The sequence below is a fragment of the Acanthopagrus latus genome, chromosome 4 (assembly GCF_904848185.1).
Source record: "Acanthopagrus latus isolate v.2019 chromosome 4, fAcaLat1.1, whole genome shotgun sequence".
Taxonomy (NCBI): domain Eukaryota; kingdom Metazoa; phylum Chordata; class Actinopteri; order Spariformes; family Sparidae; genus Acanthopagrus; species Acanthopagrus latus.
The window spans coordinates 28,617,892-28,643,490 of NC_051042.1; the positions used below are offsets into that span (position 1 = coordinate 28,617,892).

A 25,599-nucleotide genomic window follows, 5' to 3' on the forward strand; every position below is an offset into this window, starting at 1 on the left:
CCGAGGACGCCATCGCCTCCTTCAGGTCGTCGTATTTCTCCTCGAGGCGAAGGTGTTCTGTCAGGAGATTCTGGTAGCGAGAGCGCTCCTCGTTCAGATCCGTCTCCAGCTGCTGAGTCTCCTGAACGATTGCACGAGCCATTTTCTCTGATGGAACAAAACATGACGAAGAAACAGTCAAAGGACAGAAACATTCTGTACCGTTGAGGACACAATTACTGCATCACTAGATGGATGTGTCGCAGAATGCCAATATGATTTATGTGGTAAAGTTTGCGTACCGGTCATCTGCTGACTCTGTTCCTGAATCAACCTGTTCAAGTCGTCCTTGTCTTTCTTCAGCGTGCCATTCTGCTCCTTCAGCTCCGAGACCATCTACACACACACACAGGAACACACAAAATACACATTTGTTTTCTGTCTTCAAACACGTTTCTCTAACTCGTAACTCTTGAAAGGTGCTTGAAACAAGTGCTTCCCATTTGGACAAAAGAAGACAAAACACTAGACAATAACAGACACACTTACAAAAAGAAAGAAACTACACAGAGAACACACACAGTTCAGTGGCTACCTCGTTAGCACACTACTCTACTTCCCGGCTCACCTGCCTCTGGGCAAAACTGCCCTCTGAGAAAACCACGTGCACAAGTCCCCCTGGTTCGCTGTGGCTCCTAAATCAAAAAAAACTTTTTTCCTCTGATGCCAATATGCATATTTATGCAAAAAAAATATATAGGAATATTTCTAGGGAAACTATGGGAAAACTCCTAATAGGAGAAATTTCTAAAAGTAGTAGCAAAAGTAGAGATTTTCCTTCAAAACCTCCAGATCATTCAATTATGCAACCACATCTATGGAAACATCGCTGAAACTACAACCAATATGAAAGGAGGGAAAAAACACAGACTTTGGTACAGGAGACAGATGGAGGGAACAACACAGAGCTGCAGCTGCAGGTATGAGACAGATATGGAGCTGGATCCCCATCTTACTTTCTCCATTTCGTCCCTGTAGTTGTGCGCCCAGTCCTCGATGGTCTTCTTCTCCTGCTGCGTCACACTCAGCTCCTTCTTCAGCTTCTCCAGCTCCTCCAGCAGCGAGGTCACCTGGTTGGTTTTGTTCTTCGCCTGCTCCTCCACTCCGCGCAGTCTGTTTAGCTCGCCACGCAACCGCTCGCTCTCTACCGTGTAGGAACTCTCCAGACCGACCAGCTTCTCGTTGACCGACTTGTTTTCCCTCGTCTGGAGGCGTGGGACGGATCATAAAACAGTAAGTTCACGACAGAAATTAATCAATACACGAGGATGTAAAAACAAAAATGGAGGGTGAAAAGCATAACCCACCTGCTCGTCGATTCTCCTCTGTAGCTGCATGATCTTGTTTTCCATGCCTTTGTTGAGCTTCTTGAAGTGCTCCACTGAGCGAGCCTCGATCTTCAGCTTCTTCAGCTCGCGTCTGGCCCTCATCCTGCGGATGCAGCACTGCAGGTAGACGATGGCGATGAGGCAGCGTTTGTACCAGCACCGAGCCAACCATCCACGAACGCGCTTCTGAATGATGACCACCTTGTGCTCCCGCAGCAGCTACAGACACACACGGAAACAGTACAGGAGAGGCAGAGTGAGGCAAGAGCACATTTGGATGCAGAGAGAGTGTTTTTCTGGAGATGGAAGTGTCAGTTCAGACAGATCAAGCTGGGTGTGATGACTCAATAATATAAGGGTTGTTTGTTTCGCAGCGTTCTGTGATGTGTGTCTTACCGACTGGTACTTCTGCCGGGCGATGTAAGCTCTGAGGATCGTCTGCATGGCAAGAGCAGCCGCCTGCTTCTGCCTGTAGCGCTTCTTCTCCACATACATCCTGCGATACTTCTGGATGATGGTGGCTGCCTGAGTGCGACGCATGAACTTGACCAAACTGAGGAGGGCCGAGAAATACATGTCTCAACTTACATGTAGTTACAGTTCAAATATTACTTTAGATCCTTGACTTATATCACTTTAATAGAACCAATATAAATGTTCTTATGAAACAATCACAAATGATCATAAAGGGTCAAAAGTCTAACTCTGAACGGATGAAGGAAAGCGAACATCAGGTTCTGACTCACCAGCGAGCCTGGTATCCTCGGGTGAACCTCTGGATGGTGATGGCAGCACTACGCTTGCGCAGATACTTCTTGCGCGCCAGCCAGCAGCGGATGGTTTTCTGGATGCGAATGCAGGCAGCACGCAACTTGTCTGCCCTCAACTTCTCCAAGTAGGCGACCTGGCCAGCCCTGAAGAATATCTTGGTTTTACCAAACTGGTATTTATCCTGGTCCTGAAGGAAGACAGGAGCACAGATCAGCAATCAGAACAGTCAGGAAAGAGGCACAGCTAAATAGAAATCCAGTAAAAATGGTTATGTGTTATAAGAGGAAAACTCAGATACTCTGACAGACCTGAACAAGTTTCTCAAGAACGTTCCTGCAGGTCAACTTCTTGTCAGGTAACACGTCCTTCTGCTTCATCAGCACTCTGTAACGGCTGAAGAACTCCTGATACGTCCATCTGAGACACACACGCAAAACAGTCAGAAAAGTGCCATGACCATAAACATTTGATTCTTTACTGCTTTAGGTCATTTTAAAGTAATCTTCCAAACAGTTTGCGTCGCTATGTAGCAACACATTTCTGAAGGTACAAAATTGTATTTTCTTCCATCAAAAATGGAGAAAATGTTATAAAAAATGTTTATATGGTCCAAAGGTTTTTGGCATTAAAATGGTAAACCTAAAGTGCAAAAATGAGACTGAAACCCAGTGCAGGGGGGGCAGATTAAACAGTCTGAGGGGGAAAAGCTGATCATTAACGTAACCTGATTCATGATAAACAATAAACATGATCAAACCAGATCCATCCTTCACCAAGATGGTTATATAGTATGAGACAGTATTATGTACGGCAGACTGTAATCATATTTGCATTCTGCAAACATCAAAATGTGTTAAGCAGACAACACAAATCAAAAGGAGTCGATGGGAGTCAGCAGCAGTGTTGCAGGGATTCATCAGTACCTGGACGGGAAACCTGCAGCAGAGATGCGGATGGTTTCCAGGACGCCACAGGCTCTGAGCTGCTGCACCGCACGTTTGGGATCAAACCTGCAAACAACAAGTTACAACAGTCAATAACGTCGCTGTGAATTAAACCTGAGCTAAGATGGTGGTGCTGTAGAGCACAGAATCAGATCATACTCTCTCAGAATAACTTATTACTTAAAAACATCCACAGTAGTTGCGAGGACAACTCACGTGAAGGCCATCTTGAAGTCATTGGGTTTGATGCAGCGTACGTAGTGTGGAGTGGTCGCATTCAAAGTCTCCATCAGCATTTGCAGAGAGTTACGAAACTACAGGAGAGGATCATCATCATCATCTTTATTCCTTTTGTAGCTCTAAACTACGCTGAGTGCATGTGTAAAATGCAGCTTTGGATGGATCATCATATAATAAGAATAAAAACTTCAGATGTTTCGAAGGAATTATGAACTAATAAAAAACAAAAACCTGGCAGCCGACGGTCTTCTTGTGCTCCTTGCTGCTCTTCTCTCGGCTCTTGTCAGGTTTGATGCTGAGGCGGGTCCGGCCACCGGTTCCTGGGACCTGACCGGTGGGGCTGGTAGCTTTCTCCTCGTCATGGAACAGCTCCACCAGCAGGTTGAACTGGGAACAGCAGCCCACTCACAGTCAGTAACAGAACAGCAGATGGCAGAATTCCACTCTGCAGGCAACACTGATTAACTGAGAGATAAGTTGACAACAAAGCGTTTCACTCTGGGTGCACAGTTAAATTAAAGTGTGACTAAAGTATATATCTATAAATTAAAATGGTCACGTCTCTCCTTAAAGCACAACATGCATATGGATTCCTCTTACCTATAGCGCGGAGCCGTACAAAGCGCAATGACAGCTTCAATCTGAGCCACAAGCCTTAAAATCATTTGACCAAAACCATGATGCTGCTGACTTCTTTGTATAAATACGTAAAATTCAACATACAAGTCTGGTGATCAGGTGTGGGCGACAGTTTGTTATGAGAGCTAATTAATCAACATTTGGACACAAAGACAGCTGAAAAGCTGCTTGACAGTTTACGTAGATGAGTGAGTAGATTCTTGCTGATTAGCGTTTGTTAAACTTGTTCACAGTCAGAGTTGTTGCTAAGTTATTAAAAGCCATTAAAGATAATGAGAAGTTATGGTTTGTCATATATGGCAATGAGCAGAGACATATATGACATATTTTGCCATGGTGTTATGGCATAAATACTATCATGTAGGATCTATTTAGTAAAGCACACACGCACACATCAGTCACGTTCCATATAACACTGAGGTTATATGAGGAGGATGCTGTGTTAAGTGTGCAGCTTCAGCTCCTCCTGCTGTGCTCTGAGCGTTGCCATGCCGCTTCTCTCGCCATTAAGCAGGACACGCACGGCCGCAGAGGCTTCACGTGCAGCTCGCTCTCAGCGTCTCTCTGAAAACCTCCTTCCTTTGTCCCTTTTTTTTTCTTTATGTCAAACCTCCCAGAGTGCCTTTAGTGCTCCCCATGCAGCAAACAAAAGGCACACGCACACAACTTCAATCTCCTCGGTGCTGTTAGAGTGATAATAACACAGAGAGAGAGAGAAAGAGAAGGAGGACAGGGAGAGCTACAGGCGGACCAGCGTTGTAAGAACGCCTCTGTTTACCTTCTGCTGGCGGGGAAGGGTTGTCATGATGAGGACAGAACCAAACATACATGGACAACATATGGAGACACAGTGACAAAAGAAACACAATGAATGACATTAAAAGAAAAAGTTACCCAATGTTCAAAAATCATTACTACTCCCATCACAACAATTATACACATCTATGATTCAAACCAAAAAAAGGAACTGAAGATGAAGCTGAAATGGGTGAAAGACACATGATGATGATTTTTCTCTGATTGCTTCGGGATGCGTCCTCACTGATTTCCAACCCTTCAGTTGGACCCTTCAGTCTGCAGTTGGAAGACGGCCACACGGTGAAATTTCAACTGTTGTTATTTTGATCACATCCCTGCACTCCAATGCATCATGGGAAATATCAGCATCAGGCATTTCTTGAGAGCACTGTATTGATTGGATCTGCGAGCAGCCGTCGGCAAAAATGTGAGACTGCTGTGTCTCCCGCAGGTCCCAGCACAGTTTGGATCAATGCAGCGGCTGTTGGGCCATTATAATGCTGGAATATTTAATTGTACTCTTGAAAGGAAGGTCCCGTTTTATACAACCTAGGTCTTCTTTTTGTAGGTTTTTTTTTGTAATAGCTGTGAACGCAGAAAGTTTTCTGTGCAATGAAAGATTACTAGCAACGTTTTTGTAGGTGTGCTCACTTTGAGTTCAGATAATTCAAAGTGGAAATTTTGGTAGTATTATTGTTTGAAGTTTATGCTAAAACTGCTGCCACTTCTACTGTTTTAAACAATTCTAACTACAATCTGGCTTGTTTAAAACCTGTCCAATCATTTTACTCTGCTTTTCTTGCCCCAGTTTCATTGTAGCAATGTTGTTGTGCTCCCGGTAGTTAGCCAAAACTATAAAAATAAGACCCAAGCTATGATAAAAGAGAAATTTCCTTTAACTTCGTGTACACCTGAAGGTTTATGGACAGTATGAACTTGATAAAAGTACATCCCCTCCATCCTTTAGTGTGTCAGGGTGCATGTCTGAGGACAGACCTGTCTCGGTGCTTCACAGTGAAGATACTCTACATCCTCATTTGGAGTTTTGCATGTTAATGTGTTACATGGCGATGAAATGTTGTTAGCTGCTAAATGTCTAAAGAAGCTTTAACTTTCAGTTATTCTCCGAGCATCGAGGGAGGATTCAATATCTTGTTACTGGGGGACAATACAGCAGGTGATTACCAGGTGAATAAATCAGGGTTGACTTTGTAAAAAGAAAACAGTTAAAGAAAAAGCTTTCCTGCTTAACTGAAATTTTACAGATGTGCTCCGCATGGTACCAAACAATCTAGTACACACATACTCATGCCCACACACACACACACACACACGCACAAACACACACACACACACACACACACACACACACACACGCACAAACACACACACACACACACACACACACACTGGCAAACACTGAATGATGGGATAATCTTGGCTGGGAAGTAAAATGAAACTTAATTGGACTAAATCTCATGAAGAGCTAATTACCATTAAATCCTACATGTTTAAGTCTCACTCACTTCCGTGGCAACAGTCAGACAATACATCAGTGTGTGTATCTGTGTGTGCATGTGTATGTGCATGTGTTTGTGTTTGCATGTGTTAAGTGACTGTTAGAGGTTAGAGCATACAGTATTTCAACCCTTACCTAATTCTGCCCTTGTTGAAGTCTACAAGAGAACAGTCGAAGGTCACTGTGAGCATTTGGGACAAACACACAGCATCATAGTCTAAGTGTGTGTGTGTGTGTGTGTGTGTGTGTGTGTGGAGCCAAAAGAGCAGTGAGGATTTGGATGGCTTAGTTGCCATTTGACCCAACTGGATTTTACACACTGATCCTCAACCAAGACTAACACACAAACACACACGTGATGTTAATTTGTGCCGATCTGAGTAATTTAGGCTTAATAGCATGTGAGGCGTGTGTGAGTGTGTGTAGAGGGCGGTTTTCAAGTCCGATAATATTTTCTTCCCCCCAAAAAGGTATCATTTTAAATATTGCCTCTCTAATAATCATTGAGCATCTGAAGCCTATTTAAAAAACAGCTGTGATGTCTCTGATTGACAGAGCTGCTTTAAATGATCATTTTTGTTTGTGTAGTTTTCTGCTGCATGAAGTTGTGAGGCAACATCGCATACATCTACTGTATAGTCACACTACTATTACATAAGACTATATTTATTAAGGCTGAGTCACTCTAAAGCGTATTTGGATGATTTCTGTCATGTATGAATAAAACCTAAACCTCTGGGATCATACACTTTCAGGATGGAGCGTTTGTCTTCAGTGCCTCCACAGGGCCAGTGGAGGGCGCTGCTTCTCTGAGCACTCAGTAAACAATAGACCAGGTGCCACAGCTCTCCATGAGCTGCAGGCTCATTAGCTTTGATCTCTGTGGATGCTTCATTTCACTTTGAGCTGTGCACGGATGTATTCAAACCCACTGATTGTACATACTGTAATGGAGATGTGGGCCTGTGTCTGCGCTCCTCACCTTGCTGGCCTTCAGCACATTGATCTGCTCTTCATTCACCGTGTCCTTGTTCTTCGCCAGGAAGCCTTCACACTGGTACTCCACCTGCTCGACGACACAGCATAGTTTGTGTCAGAATAACTGTCAAGACATTTAACTGGGGTTTTACAAGGCGATTCATTCCAGAGGAGAATGTACAGTTTAGATTTTTGTGTTCCTTCAGGATTTAATAAATAATCAGACATATAGAAACCTGTGTGTTCACACTGGCCAAATATTCAGGGTGCATTTATATAGAAAATGTTTTCGTCTATTGTTTTTAATTCAAACTGAGGTTGCCAGCAACGGCAAACAATAAAGTCTTGTGGCAAGCTCCAGACTTCTGGTGCCTCTTTCTTTAAATAAATCCACATCAATCTTTGCAAAAAAATGTGTCTGAAATGTTTCCAAGGATCCCACTTTAATATCAGCGGAGCCTCGAGGGAAAGCCTGCATTAGTCCTTGACCCGTTTATCTGTAACCTTATAGTGAGGATCTAAAAACAGACATGAGAAATAACACTGCGTCACACAGCACCTCATTACAGGATCTGAAAACCCATTACACTATAGTGCATTACACCGGCACACACACGCTAAACTCTTCATTGCTCATCTGTTTAACTGTAAAAAAACACACCAGTGAAAAAAAAGTCAGCTGTCCTGCAGCCATCCTAAAAATACCTCACGCCAGCACTGCAGCAGCCACTGCAGCCGATCTGTCCCTAAGTGTTGTCTATTGAGCTATAGAGGCACTTTGTAACACAAACTGCTACCCGCCACGTGGTTGGTGTTTTAGCTGAGTACGAACAAATCATGAATGAAAAGCTTCTAATCAGTCGTGTAGCAAAGTCGGCTAAACCCACCTTGTCAGCAAAATGTTGGATGATGAAGGCGCGGTTGGACATGCGCGGCTTCTCGAAGAGCGAGCAGGTCTTCAGGTGGGTGTTGTAAAGTTTCTGAGCCCACGAATCATCCGAACCTTTAGGCATCTGACAATGAGAGGTAGAACAATATCGGTAAGAAAATATATCTGCTTATAAAAACACTGAGAGACAACAAGACCAAACATTTGAAGTTAAAGGCAGAGTTTTGTATCGGACTGAATTACATCGTACAAGTTTGTCTTGTTTTTTTCTGGTTGCACAGTATGAGGACAATTTCTTTTTCTAATATTTCTGTACCGACAAGTCAAACCAACTGACTACCTATGTTTGTGTTACCCTGCAATAATGTTAGCAATGTGGACCACCTTTAATGTCAACAGTCAATGTCAACACAGAGATACCTTAACTGAAAACAGAATATCTGCTATCTGCTTAAAACTTTTAACTGGATACAACTGAAAAAGCTTTGTCTTTTATTATATATGCTGCAAAGAAAGACAGAAGAACAGAGAGACTTTTTGTGTCTGTGGTCACTGTTTTGTTTCCTTCCTGCAGGTGAACTCTGAGGGGAACTGTAAGTGTAGGTGTTGGCGACTCGCTGTGTCTAGTGTGTGGTGGGAGGCGCTGACAGGTCCACTGTCAAAATAAAATGTAAAGCAGAATGTGGGCAGTCAACCACAGCCCACGATCCTCTGCTCAATATGCAGCACAGACTCATTCCTCCTGCTTCTTTACATTAATGAGAAAGTTGTCTTCATTACAAGGAAATCATCATTAAAAACTATATATTCTCTTCTTTTAACTGCTAGTCAGTGCAGTTAAAAGATAGATTAAAGATTCTGATTCCATCTGTCTTTTTGGCTTGAGATCATTACAATCAATTATATAATTAGGTTGAGTTGTCTTTTCTTCTTTTCTCTTATTATTTAATCTATAAAGCCTCTACTGCAAAATTATCATGTTTGACAACTGGTCCAACAAAATCCAACCAATATGGAAGCAACTAAATGGCTAAAATGAAATAATTTCACTTTGTATATAATGTGTTTTTGTATTTTAATTAAAGAAATATGCTCACACCAGTATTTTGTATTTTATTTTTGATGTATTTGTTAAGCGAGTATGTGCAATTTGTAACAAGAGACGTGAATGTATTTATGCCCATTTGATTGTCAGTTAATACATTTTCAAACGGTTAAATTCTTGATACCGATTACTTTGATTCATGAGTGTTAATTGTATAATATATTCCATATTATATTAATATATTCTTATTGTACAATTTATCAACCAAATGATCTACCATTATTGCAAAGTTGTAGGGCTTTAACACAACTTTGTTTTATTTAATTTTTCTATCAAATTTAATTCCATTTGCTCAAATATCTTTTCTTTTTCTATTTCTATTAGGTTGAATGAATAAATGAATGTACGATCAGTCTAATTTTTTGATCCGTGACAGAGGAGTATAATGTGCTCTCTGTATTTGTGTCTTTCAATCACGGTAGCTTACCAGAGTAGCGATAATACATATAATATAAACTATGGATTAGATCAAAATGAAACCTTGCACTCCTCGTCCAGCAGGTCCAGGATGCCCATCTTGGCCTCTATGAGGTTGATGCAGGGCTGATTGTCGTAGAAGTCGATCAGAGTCCAGGGGATCTGCTCCTTCATGTACTCCTCCTGTTCCAGCTTGAACACATGCTGGACACACACACACACACACACACGTAAGGAGGGAATTAAAGTGAATATGCAATAAAATACCATTTCACATATACGTCACAACAATGTGCAATGAATTAGGTGTAACACGTGCTGCTCACCATGTTGAACTGCTGCTGGAGTTTCTCGTTAGCGTAGTTGATACAGAACTGCTCAAAGCTGTTGATCTCAAACGTCTCAAACCTTGAGAGGACGAACAGGTGAAAATATTTTTGTTGCCTTTGTTACACGTATTTCCTAAAGGTATTTCTTGTGTGTGATTTATGGGACAATCAGAGCAACTTAGTTCACGACTGTATGTAACAATTTAATGCCTATTAGCAAAAAATCCAGATAAATGAATGATGATTAGCTGAATGAACATGAACGTACCCGTAGATGTCGAGGACCCCGATGAAGGAGTGCTGTTTGACGTTGGTGATCAGGGCTTTGTTGACGTGCTCTACAATCCAGTTGAAGAGCTTGGCGTAGATATGTTTGGACAGGGCGTCACGGGCGTTGGTGGCCTGCAAGCGGGGCAGGGTCTTGACATACGTCTCTGTAGCCGTCTTCAGCTTCCTGTGGCACAGCCACTGAGACATGTCCTGGTAGGTCACGCCTACCAGCTCGCAAAAAGCCATCAAGTGGCAATTGTTGGGCTACAGACAAAAAGAGGAGATGCTAATCGTTACCAGGAGAAACCCAAAAAGATGCCAGCTATAAAAATGTGGATTCAAACAAGACTTTTAAAATGATAATATTGTGACATCATCTTCGCCTCACAAGATGGAGGTTGATACAATAGATGTCCAAATACACAGCAAAGCACTTCTTAATATTTCTCTAGGATCTTGCGATGACCCGACATAAGATTTATGTTCATATTTACATCTTGATGTATCAATGTTGCAAACACGGCTGTCAGTGGACCTCTTAAAGATCCACATTGTTATCACTGAATAAGATTAATAGGCAAGTGAATGGGAGCACTTGTTTCCGAATAACCTAATATATTAAAGGTTGTCACATTAACGCTAATAGCTAATTTAACCACAGAGAACTTGGTATTGTGTCTTTTCAGCACAAAAAAAGCTTTTGAAAAGAAAAACTCTTGATGACCATGTCAACATTTCAAATGTTTATGAGTCTTGTTCATGACATGAAAGCAATACTTTGCACAGAAGTACAGCAGGGATGCAGCAATTAACAGGTTTCATTATTAATGGCTCTGAAACTTGCAGGTTTTGTGAGCATGTTTGTTCTCACTCTCAAAAAAGGGACATTAAATAATTTCTTTCTAATAACATCACCTTTAGCATGTATCTAATTTAAAAGAGATATATACATCTTTTATTTTTTATTCATGACCTTGGACTGTGTTATTTCTGATTTCGTAACAGTGACTGTTAAGAACAAAAGCCAACACAGACATTTTTTAGACCTAATCTGATTAAACCTAACTAAAAAGCATTAATTCGCTGCATCCCCAAAGCAAAGACAGTTTACCTTTATTCTGTACATAGGTATGATTGATGAGTGACATGTATTGACATATGCCTGCGTTATTTCCATTTGTGGGGTGATGGTGGGGGCTGTTTGTACTGATACACTCAGACATTTGGATTGTTGCCACTCCTCACAACAAGCATGAGTCATAATGTAGGAGGGCAACTGAACTCAAATGAAGACTAATGTTTTTTTTTTTCCCTTTGAAAGAGCAGCATTACAGAAAAGAGTCCATGAATACATAACTCTAAACATATCTAGGAAAAAATATGAAACTCTATAAATATAAAGTTGTGAGTATCGTGCTTGTTTGTTTACACGTTTCACTCTGATAATCAGTTTAAATATTATTCTCACAGGAATGACGCTGCTGTCCGAGTCTCTGTCCTTTATCTCCACGTTGCCCAGATGAAGAATAGCAGCCAAAACCTGGAACAGCCCCATCTGATAGGACTCATTAATACCTGCAGAGGAAAAACACACACACAGACAACTGGTTATTAGTGAGTTGTGACCCCAGTTTACCCCACTCATCCTGTAGCTTTATTCGCAACCTCAAACTATCCCAGAATTCAAGAGGCTAGAAGAATTTACCCACATAAAGGGCTTCATCTGATTATTTAACACGTTCAGTAAAAACGGTATTTCCAGCAGCTGTTTAAGACACATGAGACTGTCGGATTGCAATGCGAACATCCAGAGAGATTTGATATTTATCTTTACGTGTGGGTGTCTGTAAGTTACCGAGCAGTGTGAAGGCATTGCGAGTGGTGCAAAGCTCCTTGGTGTCGTCCACGCCGATGATAACGGGGCTGCGGCCCTGCCTGGTGTACAAGAAGTCGTTTGCACTGCCTGAGTGGAGAGACAGAGAGGACGAATATATCAAGAGAACATGCAGGATGTGCAGTTTTACACTATGCAACTTAATTACAGAGCTACACCTTCATCATGCAGAACTCCACTGAAATATGGAACTCATTCATTAAAAAGATGAATGAGGAGGAATGTGTGTTCAAAGCAAAATCATCAACAAAGGTGGGATCATTCCCAGGCAGTGCTTGCGTTGCAAGTAACCGTAGCAACAATCCTGGTTTGTTATGGTAACGCCGAGCAGTCAATTAACCCAAGCAAACGCACCACAGAGGCAAGAAGAAGCTCAAAGTCAGATGTCAGAGGGTTTATAAGCACTGCAAGGTTTCCCAGAAGACAGAAAAATATAACACAGCATGTTATTTTCCTGCAGTCCCTTATTTACATGCGGGACTAAATATTCTTTATTAGCGAATAGGGAATGAGAAATCAAATTCTCAAATCCTGACTCACAGGAAGTGATATGAATTTTGAGAACAGCGTCAGATCAACTGACTGGCATCATGATGTTGCAGATTCTCAGAAATTAAGAGAAATCAAGAGCACGTCTGTGTAAGAATGATGTTAGCTCAACATTACCCACAATTAGCTTCTTTATACACATTTTACACTGGATTAAGGCACTGACACGACTGTGACAACCGCTCCATTTACTGCTGCCAGGAAGTCAGCAGGAGAGGAAAAGACAGCAGCTGTGTGTGTGTGTGTGTGTGTTTGAGAGAGAGAGAGAGCGAGCGCCAACTAAGTGGCTGTAAGTGACAGTGCCAGCAGTGTGTGTGTGTGTGTGTGTGTGTGTGTGTGTCCCATGACTAGGAGGAGCAGGTGCAGGTCCACAGCAGGAGCGCTCTGTATGAGAGCCTGTTCAGCCACTGAGTCAATGAGTTTAATTCGTCTGAACTGATATAAAATCTGATATCTGGCAGCGCTCTTCAGACGTCTCAGTGAAAGGTTGAAACATTTTTTTAAATACGGTTTCTATTGTGGTTCCTGCTCAGGATCAGCTCCAGTAGATGTTACTGTTAAAAGTGTTTCTAATTTGGGTAAATCAATCGGGAAAACTGGCGATTAAACTTTAATTATCTTTTCTTTTGGCTGAGCGGATGAGTCAGTGAGACGCTAGATCTTCAGTATTTCCAGTTCTCCCGCTGTGAAGGCCACTGCAGCTCACACAGTGCTCTCACAATTAGCTCCTCTGTATTCACTGCTCATTTTGCTTTAGCTAATGTATTCAACGTGTGCTCGAGGTCAGCCATCTCTGCGCTGCAGCTGACCTCACCACTCTGAAAAACATGAAAGCGTTGAGTTGTTCCTTCTGAGCAGATTTAAAGCTGTGTTGTTTTTAATAGCTCGTGGTGTGAATGTACAGTCAAAGTAAACAGTCACTGTGTGCGGATCCGTGTACAGGAACGTGAGACTTACTCAGCTTCAGGTTCTTGAGCTCAGGTAGATGCGATGATGCACAGAGCTGATAGAAGATATGATAATTCCTCTCCTCGTCCGCCTGGAAGAAAACATGAGGATCACATAATGAGAGAGGGATGCTACATGTACACGTGTGTAGGTCGATAAAGATATTTCTCTTCTGATCAAAATTTCTACCCTAAAACTACGAAGTGCACCTTTAATTTTGTCTTCACCTGTGTCCATTTGTTGGCTTATGTGTTGGTTTGTCAATATTTTTACACAAAAACTACTGAGCAGATTTCCACAAAACTTGGACGGAAAATGGTTCTCGGCCCAGAATTAACTTTTGGTGTGGATCCAGGAATTTCCCCTCATTTTCTTTGACACTGCAAATAGGGCTTTTTCAGGGAATAGTGCACAGATTCTAATAAGAATGTCTGCCATATTAAGTGGCTGGTATGAATGAAGAGAATTCTGAGCCACGGCGGAGGTATTTGCTCTTCTGAGTTCAACATAAATTAATAAAGGGAACATCTGTCTGCATAAATGTGTAATCAGCTTCTTTACATTACACGGCTTGACAGTTTGACATCTGGATGCTCGACTGGAGCAGTTGGTGGGCCTTGCTCGAGGGCACGTCGACAGATATTCAGTCAGTCAGTCAGATGAGAACATTACATGTTAATCGGCAACAAACACAACACATATGTGGCCCACCTGTCGTGTATTCCCATGATGATAGATCATAAAGTACATGGACATAAATTACACAACTGCCAATAAAACTGTAAAAATTGCACACGGAAAGACGCTTGTCACTGAGAGACATCTGGAGCTACCGATTCAGTTCCACTGCAAATACATTACTCCATATGAAAATGGAGTCTGCAGGAGGCTTCGAAGCAGGAACAAATCTGTTACCTGTGTCCTACATTGGTGCTACTGCACTCATTCACACACACACACACACACCTATAAATGGGTGGTACTGGAGCCAAGCATGAGAAGAATGTGAAAGAGGGAAGTGATCACGTTTTTTCCGCCAACATCCTCATTCCTCAACAGCACCTTCTACAACAGCACTCAAGTATAAATGTGTGTGCAGAGATAAAATACCTATATTTATCATCTTTATCTAGACGCTGCCTTACTGGCTCCACCAGTGAGCAAATACACCCGCTGAATATACAATAAACTTACATAAGAGGACAAGAAGGTTAAACCTCATCTAGGTTGAACAAAGCATGCAAACCACAAACATGTGCACTGATTTGGCCTCTCTGAGACTGTGGGCGCTGTATTAAGAGAGAAAAGGACAAAGACAGATAAGGTAAGGGTCATTACTTTGGGAAGAAATCTTTGATTAAAAAAAAGAGGAGGAAGAGGAGGAAGAGAAGAGGAGTGCCAGGTGGTAACCCCGCGTGACGGAGGAATTGTTTGGGGTTTACTTTGTTTCCTCCTCCTTGTCTTTTGTTATTGCTGCATACTTCTTCTGCTCTAAAGGACACCAGGGCCACACTGACGGTTAGTGTGAGATGAGCGCTACTGAACAAACTGCTTGTGTGTGTGTGCGTGCGTGTGTGTGTGAGACTGCACTTCTTGATACAGGTGAGGAGACCAAACATGTGTAAACGGTATTGTTGAATAACACCTGGAAACTCTCCACTACTCAGTCGAAATCAACAATGCCTTTTGGATGGGAAGCGTTAAGGTCTTCAATAATCTACATTTTTAAAAATAATGTCTTTTTTTTTTTTTTGCTTTTGTAAGATAGCCATAGTAGAGACATTTATATAAGTATGCCTCTCAACTATTGGGCCTATCCTAAGCCTCCTACAAATAGTGACATGACTGAAGTCAGACATTCATTGAGACATGTCTCTCATATTAATTAGAGAACTGTCGTTACACAAGTTTCTTTTCTGCATCTCACCTGCCTGTTCTACAGCCAAGTTAGATACGTGACAATACGACAAATTACATGGAACACTATTTATAAATACATTCATGTGTGCAGCAACACTAGCATCTCAATAAACCACTGAAGGCTGATGAACTGATTCATGGTGCCAATGTGACGGTCGCTGTGTGTTTAGCTACATGAGTTACGTCATTTATCATTAAAAATTAGGGAGACAGTGTGTGCATAACACAAGTGTAATTCTAGTGTAACTTCAATGTAGTTTAATTGTCTTCTTTGAAAGGCTGTTATCCAGATAAACATCTCTGATAAACTCAAAATGCGCTGTCTCAACCTGTATGTGCTGCATTATGGCTGTAGTCCATGATGTATAAATACATTAGTGCTGACTCATCCAGCAAAAAACACCTCCAATGTCAAGGAATAACAAATCATGGTCGATACTTAACAAATTAAATCCTCTTTTGCCTGTAAGGTCAGTGATAGAACTGTGTGTATTCATGTAGAACACGTTCAGGAGCAAGGACACCTCAGCAGGAGTGAAATATGATATCAGGAACCAGGTAAAATATGACTGAAGGACACGACAAGGCCAGTGTGACTTAAGCTGTGCTTTCAGAAGAGTCCACATGAGTGGTAACTGCATTATTGGGAGCCTAATGTGCTGCATGTCAAGTCTATTCAAGTTCAGAATAAAATTAAGATTTGTACTAAGTTTGTGCATCTAAGATTGTTGGGTAACAACACATAATGAGTAATGCAAGTACAAGTCAGTGTAATATCAAGTTCAACAAAACTCCTTGTGTGTGCATTCAAACTTAAATGTGCGTTGGTGCGCTCACCTGAAACACCACTCGTGATTTCTCCAGCAGATATGTTCTCATGTTGGCGCCGATGATTCGGTAGCGGTTGTCGAAGCCGATCTCGATGTACTTCCCGAACCGACTGCTGTTGTCATTTCTGGTGGTCTTTGCATTTCCAATAGCCTGGGTGTCGGAACAAAAAGACAAAATGCATAGAGAGATGCAAAATATTGTTGTGAGAGTGGTTACATTAACATAGAGCAGATGGTGCAGCAGCACTTTTCAATTTAAACACCATTTGGCTTAAAATCGACTGAGCACACATGGCAGTTCCAGTTATTGCAGGATAACACAACAGCAGAATGAAAGCGAGTCTTTACTGTGGTTATTGTTTCTATGGTGAGGGAGAAAGTACAAGGAGACAACAAAGTATCTATCAGCACAGAGAAAATGTGTTTTGGCTCTTGAACATTTTGGAAAATACACTTATTTGCTTACTTGCCTGGCACCACGGTCATGCCTGTGCAGTGAATATGATGCTAACGTCAGCACCTGGTTAGCTTAGCTGACCACAAAGTCAGGCCGCGAGGGAACAGCTAAACCGGATCGCTCCAAAGCTAACAACAGTTCTTGGCCAGAAGGAATAAATAAAAGTCTGTAGACTTGTTGTTGCCAGGAATTCACTGCTCCCACCCAAAAGATAGTCTGGCACATTAAACTGTAGTGAGTCCTTATTGAATTCAGTTTTTGCACAGCAGAATAAACAAACGAGATACAAGATGCTAATTAGTGAGCTTTAAATGCATTAGTTGGAAGACTTTGTTAGCTTTGGACAGAGACGAAGCCCTCTCTCTCTGTTACTATTTTTATGATAAGCTAAGCTAGCTGGTTACTGGTGTTGGCTTCATACATACCAAACAGACCTGAGTACTACGCGCCAGATCCTCTTCTACTATACACACACCTAACAAATCATTAGCTTGTTTTAATGAATTGTTCCTCCACAGGCACGTTGTTGGATACACTGATTGACTTTTCCTGCTGAGCTAACTGTAAATCTGCAGTCAGCATCCTCAGTTCAATATAAATGATTAATCAATGACCGTACGAGGAATTGTCAGTAGACGGGTGGGGCCACACACACACACACACACACACACACACACACACAAGCAGTTGGCTTGAGCAGAGTTAAGTGTGAGCATGGAGGGTTCTTGCTGAGTTAAGGCCAAACACACGGTCTTTCACCGCAGACAAGGAGCCTTTCAGCAGAGCAGGTATTCCAATCTCTGCCTGCATCAGCCAAACACATATAAACACCATGCACAAACACTCTGCTGCTCTCACACACGCAGGTTTTGTAATATCGAACAGGCTGATGCAACCGTCTACTCTGCGCCGAGGCTTAGGGGCTGAAGTGACATCACTGCGACGAAAGAAAGCTCTCTATTCATTCTGCCAGACTGTCTCTGATTGGCTCGGGGTGAAAGTGGTGGCTGGGAGAGTGATGCTAATAGAGCAGAGACAGGGTGGGGGGTGGCAGAAGGTGGAGGACGAGTAGGGGAGGCGGGGGTTAGTGGCATATGGGCACAGGAGAGCTCTCCAACTCCTCCTGTTCTTATGACTCTACAGGAAGAAATACAAAACACACACACACACAGTTAAGGAGGAGAGCTGCGTTATCACAGCAGAGAGCAGCTCGAGGGCCAGAAAGACACCGAGCATGGCGGAGAAAATGAAGGGGGGGGCAGTAAGTAAATGCCAGTGGAGAAGCGAGTGAAACAAGAGGAGAGGAGAAGGACAAACAGTATGACATTCAGCCTGTGTCTTCTACAAATCAACTAAGTGAATATATAGTGGTGTAATTGGGCCAAAGAAACAAGAGTCTATTCACAAACTGCCAGGAAAAATGACGCGAGACTTGCACTTAGAAGAAGAAATATTCACAGTTATGGAACAGAGCTTCATTACACGAGACGCATTACATGATTTCACAAATTCAGTGTGAAAAAATCTGTAAATCTAGACTGATTCTGCATCTACTGAGTATAAATTATAAATCAAGCTTTCAGCATGTTGATTAATTGATCTTAAGAGACAATATTGGAGTATCAGCAGGAAACAGATAAAGCTGACAGGTCTTTCTCAGCAGACAGCCTCTACTCCTCACCTCCATGATGGGGTTGGAAGCCAAGACTTTCTCCTCCACGTTGGCCTCGCTGGCAGAGCCGCTGACCGTAGCAAAGTATCTCATGGCGTATTTGGCTGATACCGTCTTTCCTGCTCCGGACTCCCCGCTCACAATGATCGACTGGTTCCTCTCATCCCTGACAAATTCAACAAAAACAAAAAAAATATAAGGAAATGCATTTATTACTTGAGTGAACTTATAAGGCCCAATTATGACCAGTAGAGTCGGGGGAAGCTCAATATTGGCTCTGACTGGCAGTAGGACAATCGTTTCAGTGACACAAACAACACCAGGGTTAGGACACAGAAAGTGTGAGATGCTTTCATCAACGGATATTTTTGAATGCCTGCAAGTCGAGCAGGTGTCAACACACTGTATAAGCCGCTGTGTGACTTTACATGAAGGGAGATGAATTCCTGAGGCTGCCTTCTCCAACTGTGCCCTCATCTTCAGTAACAAGTCCCAGATGCTGGTAGGAAAGTTGGCTCTGTTGAGATCATTTCTCCATTTGCAAATGGCATATTTCCACCTATGGCTCCAAATTCACCCCAAGCCCATTGAGCTCGTCTTTCATTTGTTTCTTATACAGTTCTTGGGAGGTTTTCCTTAAACCAGGAACGATTGCTTTTCTTGGATTTTCTGGCCTTTTTTCTTTTTCCTGCCAAGTAATATTCAGTATAGATTTATAATATGACTTGCTGTGCAACCCTAGACTGCATGCAAGGCTCTCCCATGTTGAGTGGTGCCAGTGAATGTTGGCTGCCCTGTGTGAGAGAAGGAGGGGCAGGTGATTAAACCTGTGTACATGTGCTTGTTTACTTTCCCTGGGGGGGCTGAAGAGATCTACTGGTTTGATCTTGCAGAGAAAAGCAGCATGTGTGTTTGATTAAGAGAGCAAGAAGTAGAAGGAGGGAGAGAGACAGAGAGACCACCACAAGCCTATTTCTGGCTCCGCTTTGACCTACAAACCCCAGAGAGAGTGAGGGCTGAGCAACAAGGAGACTAGAACCAAGGCTACTCAGGTAACGCCTGCACATACGAACCTGGCCATCTGTTTGTAAGCCTCCTCTGCCACAGCGAAGATGTGTGGGTCCATGTCGCCCATGTTCTGACCGCTGTAGGCATTGATGATGTCCGAGCCGTAGATCGGCAGCGTCTCGTACGGGTTGATGGCCACCAGAACGATTCCTACAGAACAAAACACAGAGGCAAAAGATGAGATCACAGGCAGCATTTAACAGGTAACACATGAAGAGGCTTTGTTCTTCTTCTGAGAGGGGAAGAATATTGTATATAGTGGATATGTATTGTTCATTATCTCTTCTTGTTTATAAAAAAAGAGCAGTGGAAGCTTCTTCAGTGTTAGTTGTTAGAAAATAGGATTTCAAACCAAAGCACTGCAACTTACAGTCGATTTTTAATTAGATGGTTAAAGTTCGACCTACCGCAGTAAGTGTAGATGAGCTTGGAGTCGACGAAGCGGACTTTGAGGTTGTGCAGCACGGCCGGCTCGTGGAGGTAGCTGAGCGCTGTGAGGTCATTCTCGCCCACCAAGATGTCGGGATTTCGCAGGTAAGGCAGATTCTTTGTCTTGGGGTCAAGCGTGTGCTCAATGCTCTGGAGATGAGACAGACAGAGTTAGAACAGAGACAAACAACACTTGAAGTGTAATATTCAAACAAAATCTGTTGGATCAGTGCAAATCTGACTGCGACATGTGTCAAGATTCTAATACTTTGAAATTTGTTTCTCCCAAGAATCATTTATTAAAATGTATTAAATAATGTTAAAACTCATCATCGTCCTAACATAAAAGGAGCAAGAAAACTCTCACTGAATAATTCTCAAGATAAACTACAAGATGTCGCAGCAACTTTGCTAAAACAGAACCAAGGTGAGCAATTTAAGTTTCAAACAAGCGACAGGGTGTGTAGCCTGTTCCCTCATGATCTTCATTTGTAAAAACTGAAAAAATCGGATGTACTTTCATTTGCATCAATTCCATTTAAGAAGCCGATGTCAAGAACTGAAATTAAAACCTGACTGAGGTGACCTGATTTATGATTTTTACCATCACTGCCAACCACTAAGATGCAAGTACTTGAAATAAAATGTTTTGAATTTCTCCTCAGCCATCCTTTCTATGCCAGCAGCCCGTGTTTATACTCACCAGATGATGAGACAGAAATATTCCCTTTTCACTGCTAAAGGACAGAAGTGAAAAAAAGTTTCCCCTCGAAAAAAATAAAGTCCTCTGATAAAATCCACTGAGACATTTCTTCCTGATGCACATCTATAAGATCCTTTACATGTTCGGCTGCTGCGGTTTTCCAGGTCCGGCTGTCTGAGGCTGACTGACAGTTGCGTTTAAAGAATCAATAGCAGATGTTCCTCTCCCACTGAAAGTATTCATACAGTATTTTATGTTCTCAGAAAAGTCATGAGACATATTACAGATTTACCATGGCTGTGGAGCAAAACCAGCAGCCACTTTAATCTGTATTGTTTTCTACTAATTTTGTTTTCAGTTTTGTGTGGAGACTTCCATTCACCTGCTTCATGCACAATTTCAGAATTGTTTTTAACTCAATACTGAAGGGATCTCTTTGTCTTTCTGAGGCTTGTTTGATTAGCATGTTTAATTCTGTTACTCACAAGTTTGTTCGCAAACAACAGCAGGAATGAAACAGATAATCAGATTGCTTGACTGACTTGTCAAGTGTGTTGTTTTGATATTCTTCAACAGTTATGTAGTCTAAATAGAATAGAAAGCATTCACAGGGAGAATAACTCCATGAAGGCTGCAAAATCATCTAAATATGCTTTTTGCAATATATTAAAAGAAAATATCAAGGATTATATTCTTCACACAGATCTGGAAGAGTAGCAAAATCCACAGTGATAGACAGGGTGCAGTATTTTCATAGAATACAGTGCATAAATACCTTATTATGCAATGTAAGGACATGGATTTTGTTGGGTTTTAGGGTGATTTCTTTGAGAGTTTGACAGATGTTAAAAAACATTGCTCTTGTGGGTCACGTAAAAGCCCATCGAGACGTGGCATGTGATATTCAGGTGCAAAATTACCTTGACAACTTAAAAATAAGTGCTTGACCTCCACCTGACCTGGACTGACACCAGAAATCTGCCACTTTTTCCGACTTTCTAAACAAATAACTTTGATTGTTTTTAAAAACTGTAACAACTCCGTTAACGCTGTTTGAGATAGAATGAATAGAATGATGAATGATAGAATTTGAATATTTTGGGTGAACCTCTTTAAACAACCTGAACCAAGATCATACAGTAACCATCTTGTGCTGGCTACATTTACATATGATCACATAAATAATAAATCACTGGGATTGAGACACTGGTATTCATTAACCGGAGTGCTTGTTGTTGCTTTGAGGCTGTTTGGATTCTAGGCTGAGGGATTCAATTTAATGCTATACATTCAAAATGCTCCTTGGGGCATATTTGCAAGCCGGTCTCGTTTGTGGGGAGTGTTAATGGTGAAACCAATAGCTGCTAATGAGACCCAGCACTCTGGAGTGTCTTTGAGGCAGAGAGGGAAACAAACAGAGCTGAGATGAGACAAAGCATATAAGAGGGAGACGCTGCTTCCTCCCAACACTCCTCTTCTATCCGTCCTCACCTTTCCATCCTCCAGCATGAGCTGCAAGGAGGCGTCGCCATTTTTGTAGTCCTTGATGAGCTCAGCAGACTTCCACACTTCCTCTGCATCGGGGATCCACACCCGAGCACACTGAGAGACAGGGAAACAAAAGACAATGAAGAAATTAGATCAATACTTGTTACTGCACTACAGAAACACAAATTATACAAAAAGCCAGGGATGGATTTCACATTACCACCCGAAACTTATATTTTTTAAGACTTCTGCATTTAAACTGACAGCAGTAAGTCAATATAAAAAAACAAACAAATACAATCTTTCAAAAATAAATAATTTCTAACTATCCCAATGTGGTGAACACCCATGTCATCCTGTTTTTCAAGCAGGCTGGAGTCAATACAAGCCCTGCCGTGATCAGGACTTTTTGTCTAACGACACATTGTCCCAGAATAATTGCAGTAAATCATATCAGTATAATTTTAAGATCATTTTATGCAACTGAGATAGTGTTGATATAACTGCATAATAACGCCAGTGCATGCTCTCAAAACACAACAGAAGGCTCCAGGGTGCAACTGTCATGTGCTGAAAAATCTGTCAAGTGCGATGAACCATTGTCATATTCTCACTGGTCGCACTGGTGCATGTGATATTCAGCAGGTCACGTAAAAAAAAAAAAGTTGAAAATATTTTTTAACTTACCAAAACAAAGGAAAAAAAACAGCAAATCTTCTAATACTTCCACAGCTACTCCACATATAGTATACTAGTAAAAATGCTGAGGCACCGGCCTTGTAGGGAAAAGTTATTCTGACATCATAAAATGTTTGTGATGTTCTTATGTCAAGAAACATGCATGTAAACACAACAGGTGATACAGAGGTCAGAAGACAAAATTAATATCAGTCACATCCATCCACAAGCTAAGTTATGCATGATAAGTCGATGAGTTTAACTCAAAACCCTTTGATAAGAGGGATGAAAGACAGTTTCGATCCTTTCTGCTAATAATTAAAACTGGATGACTTCAGAGGAAACACTGGGCTTTTATGTTTATACAGTCATGAGCTAATGGTTTGTAACGGTCTGCAAATGTTGTGGGAACAGACTGTCAAACTAATAGAAGATGATAACAACTGAAGAAATCTATTGTGGTCAAAAACCTCATTTTAAAAAACACACATGCACACACACACACACACACACAGTTCACCATAAAACTGTTTCTTACAAACTTGTGACTGGAGGCAATCAGCTGATCACAGACATGTGGGTAAAACAGTGATGAACACTGGCAGTCACATGGCTGAGGAATCCAGCTCACAAACGTAGACGCATGAACACACACACACACACACACACACACTTAGAAATCCGCACTTCTAATGGTTTGCCAGACAACAGGGCAGCACGCTAAGGACTGAGAGAACCAAACCGTAGACTTGTTTTTCTGACAGTGAGTTTGGCATTACATAAGGAGAAAGATGAGAGTAAATTAAGTTACATAATTAGGGGTTTAAGTGGTTCAGCAGTTTGTGTTACGGCAGCGTGCGTCTTATCCGCGTCACTCGACTCTTACATGTGTGTTTGTGTTGGATTCATCACCTCGATGGTGTAAGTGTGGAAATATAGAAAAAGGATTACTCTCAAAGGAGACCAGTTGAAATAAACTCCTCATCTTTTTGCCTTTGTTAAAGATTAATCCAGGACACACGAGGACTAAAAGCAAGCCCACATTCACACAATCCCAACACCGATGAGATTTTTACTCTGCTGAGATTACAACTGAAACGATTATACAATCAGTTGTCAAAATTCTCTAATTTCATCTTCTTAAATGTGAATATTTTCTGGTATCATTCCTCCTCTGTGACAGTAAACTAAATATCTTTGGGTTGTGGACAAAACAAGATGTCTGAGTACGTCATTTTAGGCTTTGGGGAAACACTGATCAACATTTTTAACCACCATCTGACATTTTATCAACGCGATTGAGAAAATAATCTACAGACTAATCAACAATGATCACTAGCTGCAGCCCTGGATGATATTCATCTTAATGATACTTTCTTGATGACGACATTGGCCACTGAGGCACATGACGATGAGCGCTGAGAATTTTTCTGACAGAGCGTTTTATGGCTACTTTTGGCTTCGTCACATAAGCTGCTGAGAACGATCTCACAGAGTCGAGGGAGAAAGACCTCATTGTAGAAGGACACACTGGTTAATTCGGTCTGCTGCATCACCACCGATCATCTGAATCATGACATCATGGTCACACACATCCTCGCCCTCCCTCTCTCCGTCTGGCCGTCTCTCGCTTGTTATGTTAAGAAGGAGAAATCAAAGAGAAAGTGTTCAGTCCTTTAAATTGGTCCAACTACTTCAAACTGAGCACCATCAACAACATACATCATGTCTATTTTTCTTCCGTTAATACAGAGCCTGGATGTGCTTCACCCTCCCGCTCCACCAAGCCATTTTTTTCTCTCTCCAGCCCTGCAGGAGCACCAAACAGCGTGATCAGTGTGGTTAGAAAGTGTGCCACGAAAGAAAAATATAACTCTATGATGGGAACTATACATATGTGAAGTAAATCAGAGAAAACATACAATGCTTTTAATTGGTGAGATGAGTGTGGTCATACTGACGGTGTGCAATGAGTTAGACTGAGCAACACTGGATTTATGTTGCAGAAACTGTTTCTGACACTGGAAAGTTAAATCAAATCTAAAAAATCTCATAAACATGAATGAAAGTCCTTTAAAGTTGGCTATTAAAGAACTGTGACCAGTATACAGTCTGTACGGACATCTCATGAAACACTTTGAAGAACAGAAATAGTAGAATTGTAAGTGCCCTGTTGGACTGTAATGGTGTCACCGTTTCTAAATTACCTTAAACATATCTTTGGCATTTCTGTACTGCAATGATTTGTCAATTATCAGCTGGCACTTACGCTGATGTAAATATGTCTGTGATAAGCAAATACCAGCTGATACATTGGTCGCTAATGGCTAATTTATCTGTCTGGCTCTACTGTGTACATGTGTGGTTTTCAGGAAGCAAGATAATGAGAGGCGTGTTGCTCCTGAGCTATATGTGTGAGGTTAAAGAGAGAAATAAGAAACGCATAAAGTGAGATATACAGTGTGTACAGATCTGTGTGTACAGCAGCTGAAAACAGGGAGTCCCGCACAAACAACCAGCAGGGTAAGACAACACATCACACACCCTGACATCTGTCTGACACTCACAACTAAACCATCTGTGGTCAAACCGCCAAGTCTGACTTTCAATCAGAGATGCCTTTTCGTACAAATCACGATTAGGTGAATTTAACAACTTAATAAAGATTTCAAATTCAAGACAATTTCTGTGCAATAA

The 25,599-nt window shown here is 41.7% G+C and overlaps 1 protein-coding gene across 6 annotated transcripts in view; it reads right to left on the minus strand.

Moving 5' to 3' along the window:
* myo5aa (myosin VAa) overlaps positions 1–25,599 on the minus strand; it is a 51,971-nt gene that overhangs the window by 14,594 nt on the left and 11,778 nt on the right. For 4 of the 6 annotated variants that reach the window (XM_037095280.1, XM_037095285.1, XM_037095282.1 and 1 more), the window contains exons 2-25: positions 22,228–22,338; positions 20,012–20,183; positions 19,610–19,754; positions 18,546–18,702; positions 16,415–16,558; positions 13,667–13,748; positions 12,122–12,229; positions 11,735–11,841; positions 10,265–10,530; positions 9,994–10,075; positions 9,731–9,871; positions 8,144–8,269; positions 7,261–7,344; positions 4,740–4,742; positions 3,554–3,709; positions 3,299–3,396; positions 3,062–3,148; positions 2,447–2,555; positions 2,114–2,325; positions 1,764–1,920; positions 1,347–1,586; positions 996–1,244; positions 282–375; positions 2–147 (exon numbers count right to left, since the gene is read on the minus strand). In XM_037095280.1, the coding sequence (XP_036951175.1) occupies positions 2–147; positions 282–375; positions 996–1,244; positions 1,347–1,586; positions 1,764–1,920; positions 2,114–2,325; positions 2,447–2,555; positions 3,062–3,148; positions 3,299–3,396; positions 3,554–3,709; positions 4,740–4,742; positions 7,261–7,344; positions 8,144–8,269; positions 9,731–9,871; positions 9,994–10,075; positions 10,265–10,530; positions 11,735–11,841; positions 12,122–12,229; positions 13,667–13,748; positions 16,415–16,558; positions 18,546–18,702; positions 19,610–19,754; positions 20,012–20,183; positions 22,228–22,338 (3,276 nt within the window). The remainder of the gene's footprint in view (position 1; positions 148–281; positions 376–995; positions 1,245–1,346; positions 1,587–1,763; positions 1,921–2,113; positions 2,326–2,446; positions 2,556–3,061; positions 3,149–3,298; positions 3,397–3,553; positions 3,710–4,739; positions 4,743–7,260; positions 7,345–8,143; positions 8,270–9,730; positions 9,872–9,993; positions 10,076–10,264; positions 10,531–11,734; positions 11,842–12,121; positions 12,230–13,666; positions 13,749–16,414; positions 16,559–18,545; positions 18,703–19,609; positions 19,755–20,011; positions 20,184–22,227; positions 22,339–25,599) is intronic. The other 2 variants (XM_037095286.1, XM_037095281.1) reach the window with 1 other exon arrangement.